The 7,018-nt window shown below is 45.4% G+C and overlaps 1 protein-coding gene across 1 annotated transcript; it reads left to right on the top strand.

The window, feature by feature from the left end:
- Positions 1-1,884: 1,884 nt before the first annotated feature.
- On the top strand, positions 1,885-5,230 carry LOC147615017 (uncharacterized). The gene has a single exon (XM_086780302.1). The coding sequence runs from the start codon at positions 1,934-1,936 to the stop codon at positions 5,159-5,161; it is 3,228 nt and encodes a 1,075-aa protein (XP_086636428.1). The 5' UTR covers positions 1,885-1,933; the 3' UTR covers positions 5,162-5,230.
- The last annotated feature ends 1,788 nt before the right edge of the window (positions 5,231-7,018 follow it).

Here is a 7,018-nt window from a genome sequence, read left to right as displayed (position 1 = left end):
ACATAATAATGACTTTTTTTCACGGAAGGGAAGACGTGACTTTTTTTTCAAGGAAGACTATGCATTGAGCACGATTAAATCCCACTCAAAATGTATTCATCACCAAGTCTTCATAACAAATGGACCTTTATACATTTCTTGGCTTGCCATAGTATATGTTTGATTCAAGAGAGAGAGAGAGAGAGAGAGAGAGAGAGAGAGAGAGAGAGAGAGAGAGAGAGAGAGAGAGAGAGAGAGAGAGAGAGAAGAGCTGACATATTTTGATTGGTTGAAAGAAAGGTTTTTTTTAATCGCATGGAACAACATCTACGGAAAAAGGCATAAAATATTTCAAAAAGAAACACTAGGCGTGCATTTTTTAAGTGCACAAGGTGTTGGCTCCAGTCTCAGAGTCCAGATTCCCTACTTTTAAGCTCATGTCAGTGTTCTTATGGTCGTAATTTCGTATTGCCACTACTGAGACTAGACCAAATGCGTTACATTTCTCAATGCACCATCATCCTCTCGAGGCCTGGAACCCATCCACCACAATTCTAGTGACTCTAGTGAAATTGATTCGGCATCCACCATCCCCCAATGACGAGTTGTCCTCTCTGGACAATTGAGTCGTCCTGATCATTATTTCTTTTGGGTTATCAAATAAAGCATCTTGTTGGGTTGAAGCGATGGTCAAGATTCAACTAAACATTCATTTTTGAAAGTTGGCGATGGCACACTACATTCTAATTAACTATGCCTAGCACTGGTGGTGCTCCTGCTAGTCTCTCTCCTGGTGAACCCAAGATTAATCCACCACCCCCTCCACCTACTTTCATGTAGCCTTAACCAACTAGAGGTATCAAATTGATAAGCTCATTGGTCCAAGGTTGTAAGGTGTAAGTAAGATCCCAAAGATTAAAAAGGCAAATTGAAATAACATTAAAAAGGGAGTAAGGAAGCTATACGAAGCATGATTTTATATTTATTAATATAAATTACTTTTTAAAAACCTCAAAAATGCTACCAAGGCCATTTTAAACCTTTTTTTGAGAAGGGCTATTTTTTAATCCTATCCTTCTATTGAGGGTTCAAAATTTTTCTTCAATTCTCTTGAAGTCCAAATGCCCCTTAGAAGGGTACCACAACTTGCAAAAATAAACGTTGTGTGCAATAGGAATCATCAATAATGGTGATGGTAGTAGTTGGTGACTAGTACCATAAGAAATGAGAAAGTCAATAAATAATAGTGATCACTAATGGTGACTAGTGCAATAGAAAGTCGTTAATAATGGTGACATGCAATAGAAAGTCATTAATAATGGTGACGTGCAATAGAAAATCATCAAGAATGGTGAAGACACGTGTGTTGTGATAATTCTTGCTAGTGGGCAACCTATGCTTCGCACGTCTTTTGAGACTCCAAATTCAAATTTTACCCAAACCTCCTCTTGCCCTTCCAGAACCTCGAAATTTTTGCCATGTGGTAGCTTTGTGAAACTCTTCCCTAAGATTAAGAAGATAATATAGAGAGAGAGAGAGATAGAGATGTAGAAAGTGATGGGAGTGGTGTGTTCACTTGTCTCCATAGCAAGGGGAGAAGATTATAAGAGTTTGTCACAAGGGGAACTTTACATATCGAAGCAAGATGAGAATCTTAAGCATGGGGAGCTAATTGAAATTTCTTTTCTCCTAGCACTCATTTAAAGTTCAAACCATCCGCCAGTGGGTCAGTCTCCACTATTGAGTGAGTCTAGTCCTTCTGATCATGAGTCTAGTGAGTCTAGTCCTCCCATCCGGGGTGGCATCCACCATCCGCCAGTGGGTCGTCTCCTCCACTATTGACTCTCGAGTCGTGATCATTATTGGCCTTTTTGGGTTATAAAATAATGTTCTTGGGCAGAAGGATTCATGCAGCAGAACATCTATTTTTGAAAGCTGGTTTGGCAGTCTGGCGATGGCATTAGCGATCCACACCCTGCAGCTTCTAGGCATTCTAGGTAGCATCATGATGTTATTATTAGGAAGGGCTGTAATATGTACGCCAGCTAAAACCTCACCCTCCAGTAATGAAGCCCAAGCTCTGCTGGTGTTCAAGGCGGGCATCACCCGTGATCCTTTTTCACGGCTTGCATCCTGGCACGGCACAAGCAACTCTCATTCCTCCGCAGCAGAGAACCCATGCAAGGGGGGCGCTGGCGGACGAGCTGCGTGGGCGGGCATCGTCTGCGACGCCCAGAACCTGCACGTAGTCGCTGTGAACCTCGCGGGCTTCAATCTGTCTGGCTCCGTGTCCCCCTCTCTCGCACTCCTTCCTGCTCTTTCCACACTCGACCTCTCCGACAACAACCTCTCCGGCAGTCTACCCAGCGGCCTCTTCCTCCCCCACAGTGCCCTTCAACACCTCAACCTCTCCTTCAACCTGCTCAACGGCGAATTGCCGGAGTCCCTCGGAGATCTTTCCGCCCTCCTCACCCTTGACTTGAGCAGCAACGTGTTTGTGGGTGGAATACCGCCATCACTGGGTCAATGCAAGCAGCTACAAACGCTCGTTTTAGAAGCAACTGGCCTGAAGGGATTTATCCCGCCAGAGATTTGGCAGCTTCCGGCTCTAAGCGTGCTCGTTATTGTCGACGAATCTGGGCTTCTCAATGGGTATCTGCCGGAGAGCTTTTCTTTTTGTCACACCATAACTGAGCTAGCTCTGGTGGGCTTCAACGCCACAGGGTCAGCCATTCCTCCCTCATTGGGTGATTGCCAGCAGTTGGAAGTTCTGTTCTTGAATGTCATCGGACTACAAGGCCTTATTCCAAGGGAAATCTGGCGGCTCCCTTTCCTACAGATCTTGGTGGTGGAGGATGCTCAGACTGCAAAAACCATCGACAGCACGAGCCAAAGGCCATTTAAGCTTCATGGATCCTTGCCGGAAGATTTCGACTTCTGTCCAACCATAACACAACTGGCTGTTGATGGGGTAAACCTCACAGGTGAGATTCCTCCTTCCTTAGGACGTTGCACATCTTTAAACCTTTTGGATTTGTCTCACAGTAGCCTCCAAGGTCCTATCCCTGCAACGTTACAAAACCTCACTAGCCTAGAAACGCTGTATCTCGTAAGTAACAAGCTCACCGGTGGGATACCGGCATCACTCTCTCAATGCTCACAGCTAGTAGATTTGAGATTGGAGCTAGGCGAGCTCACGGAGCTACGAGAGCTATCTTTGTATAGCGCCTACCTTCTGGGCCCAGTGCCGGAGGAGCTCGGCAACTGCACTCAATTAGAATGGATTGACTTGGGGCATCAAAACCTGGGGATTGACTTGGGGTACTCAGGAGGTGTGGGCAAAATACCAGATTCCTTCGGGAAGTTGACAGAGTTGCAGATGCTTGCCTGGAGTAAGAACTCTATTAATGGGGAGATCCCTATCCAAATGCTTACGAATCTCACCCAGCTTGAGAACCTGCAGTTGACATCCACCAGTCTAGTGGGTAGAATTCCTCCTCAAATAGGCAACTTCTCACAACTGCAGGACTTATACTTGGACTGGAACAGCTTGAAAGGATCCATACCGCCTGAACTTGGAAGAATACAGACGCTTCAGGGCTTGTACTTAGAAAAAAACCTCCTTCAAGGGAACATTCCCTCTACCTTGGGAAATTGCACAGCCCTGCAGGCCTTACACTTGGAATGGAACAGCTTGAAAGGATCCATACCGCCTGAACTTGGTCAGCTTCCAAACATACAAGAGATAGAGCTCGGCACAAACAATCTGTCGGGCATCATCCCAGATCAGTTCCTTCATGGCTTGGCCGTTGGCGGCTCCATAACAAGTCTCTTTATTGATACTAATCAGCTGGAAGGCGTTATCCCTAGCTCCATTGGAAGAATACAGACGCTTCAAGTCTTGTACTTAGGAAAAAACCGCCTTCAAGGGACCATTCCCTCTACCTTGGGAAATTGCACAGCCCTGCAAGATCTCACCATCGACAACAACAGGCTGGAGGGAGAAATTCCGGTAACTCTGGGCCAGCTGAGTGCATTGAGAAACAACTTGTTGATTGGAAACAATAAGCTTTCTGGAAGGATACCCAAGGAGCTTGGCAGGTTGGCACAGCTTCAAGTGCTTGATCTTTCCAACAACGCGCTGAGCGGGCCTATTCCCAAGGCTCTGGAGAACTGCACCAATCTTCTGACACTACGCCTCTTCCAAAACAACCTCACGGGGACGATAGAGCAGTTTGATCTTTCCAAGATGCAGAAGATCCAGACGTTCACAGTGCAGCAAAACAGCCTCTTCGGAGGTCTGCCCCGTGGTTTCACAGATTGCCAAGAGCTTGTACTCTTCGATGTGGGGAATAACAACCTCTCAGGTGCTTTCAATTTTACTACAACTGGATTATCAAAGCTGCGGGTGCTTGTGATGAGCTACAACAAGCTAAGCGGAGAGATCCCCGGGTGGGTGTGGAAGCTCCCCCTATTGCAGGCGCTCGATCTTTCCAACAACCGCTTCAGTGGCAGCATGCCAAACACAGTCACCCATCTCAGTTACTTCAAGCTGAACCAGAACTCCACTCAAAACCACTCGACGCTCTACGAGGAGCTCCCCGTGACGCTCAAGTCCACCTCTCAGGTCCTTCACTACATAGTGAGCAGTAGGATCTTCTTCGATGTTTCGATGAATCTCTTGGAAGGTGAGATTGACGAAAGCTTCGGGGAGCTCCTGGGCCTCACAGGCCTCAACCTATCACATAACCTCATTCAAGGCAAGATTCCGCCCAGCCTTGGCAACCTCATCTATCTGGAAGTGCTAGACGTCTCCTATAACAACCTCACTGGTGGCATTCCTCCAGAGCTGGGCTTGTTGGGCGGCCTATCCGTGGTTGACGTCTCGCACAACCACCTGCAAGGCCCCATTCCCAATGCCAACAACTTCAACACCAGGTACAACTACACCAGCTTTGAGGACAATCCGGGCTTGTGCGGATTCCCCTTGCCCACACTTTGCTCGGCCAGTGGCGGTGCTAAACCTAGCAATACAAGTACGGGGTCAAAACCGCATGATCGTAAGGCAAAACTTGTGCAATGGATAACTGGCTTTGCATCCCCTTGGGGCCTGCTTATAGGGTACCCCATTGGGCTTTTCGGGGGCCTGTACTGCTGCCGCCTCCTCCGTCGTCTGAGGTGAAGCGGCCTTCAGAATCTGTCTACATGAATAATGCAAGAATTGAACTTACACTTTTATCATTTTGTACAAACCCAGCTAATGATAATATATTTGGGGCCTTTGGTGCATGTGGCCGTGTATGTTTGAAGATTTACATTCTATCCTCTCCTTTTCATAGAATCTGTACATGATGAGATCAATGTTGAGATAACATAATCTTCCTAATAGGGGCCCACAATGAGGTAAAAAAGAAAACCAATTAATTAACGAAAGACTAGCAATATTATTGAACCTTTAACTATTCTAATGTTCCACCACATTACGTTAAGATTATGAGGTTTTTTAAACACGATGTATCGGCGCGCGAAAGGAGTTGGTGGCGGTTGGTATCCGTCTCCTTTTTTTGGCAAGAGGAGTTGGTGGCGGTTGAAACAGATTGCAAGGATGGTACCTAGAGGCCAGCACACGTGCGAGGCTCTGTGTGATCGTGCATGTGTGTTGGCGTAATCTGTTTCTTCAATTGAATAGCAATACCTATAGGCTAGCACACTTGCGAGGCTCTGTGCGAGCGTGCGTGTTTGTTGGCGTGTGTGTGCCCGCGTGCGGGCGTACGTGTTGGCGTCTGTGTGTGTGAGAGAGAGTGCCGAGGGAGAAGGAGGGTCTTCTTGCTTTTTCGAAATGAAATCGTTAATAATAAGGGGCTTGCCCAAGAAAACTCGCTTCACATGACACTTCATAGCTCGACTAGCAGTGTTTTGCATCGTGTGCGCTAGTGTAATCACTTGAAAGATCAAGAAATGTCATTGTTAGAATGTTTCTACCAAATGTGAATCCATAGGATTTTTTGTCATGAAAAATTAAAAATATCTTTGGTTTTATTATGGTTGTCGTCTTTCTAAAAGGTGAGTGAATAATTTTTCCTGAATAGTTGAGTGAATAGGGCCCTACAATGAGTAATATAATTATAACTAATAAATAATCAACTTAATTAACATAATTAATAGTTAAGTAATATAACTAGCCATCTATCATCACGGGCCCAAAATGTGGCTCTCGGACATCGGGACGCAAGAAGGTGACCCATCTCCTTGTCTCACCATTAGCCATGGGCAAATGTAGTGTCCAACGCATTACAACTATGCATAATTTTATATGTTTTTTATCTATATTAGCTTGGACTAGAAACCCCTTTCCCTCGATTCCCAATGTGCGAGGTACTCGACTGATGTGTTGGTCCTTGCCACCATGACTTCTTCTGCGTGAGCCTGATATATATGTCCTCTTGACAATGCAACACTTGCCTTGTTAATTTGAAGTACCATGCCACTATGTTAGCTTTCATGAATGCCTTATGTCAGAGGCTGATTGTTGATGTAGTTTAGCGATAATGTAGCGCCTTGGCTCTCCTGAGTCCTATATATTCTATCTTTCTTGGTGTTGTAAATCGGAGAGTTCTTAATGATTTTCTATTTGTGGAGGAGATTGTCCTTATTCATTGTAAATCCGAGAGTTCTTAATGATTTTCTAGTTGTTGAGGAACTTTATCTTCTTGGCCCATCATCGCACCATTCTAATCATCTACCATTCCAATCTTTGTTGTCAATGTTGTTAAGGACAAGGTTTTCCTGGTCAAGTCAAGCCCTAGATATCTTGACACCAAGATAAGCTTTACGTGTTCTTTGCCATTGATTCCTTGAGTCCTTGGGTTCGTGTTGGGGAGTTGTTGCCATGTGAATTGTTAGCCTTTAGCCTCTTGGAAGTCTTGGTGAACAATTACTTACACACGCACACTTTTGACCAAGTGCTAGCTTTCTGGGCATCGTCAATCCAAGATTTCCTAGTGATTTTCGAGCTGTTGAGGAGATTGACATCATTCAT

The sequence above is a fragment of the Cibotium barometz genome, chromosome 41 (genome assembly GCF_041138505.1).
Source record: "Cibotium barometz isolate CiBa-2024 chromosome 41, ASM4113850v1, whole genome shotgun sequence".
Classification (NCBI taxonomy): Eukaryota; Viridiplantae; Streptophyta; class Polypodiopsida; order Cyatheales; family Cibotiaceae; genus Cibotium; species Cibotium barometz.
This window is presented reverse-complemented; position numbering and strand designations above follow the sequence as displayed.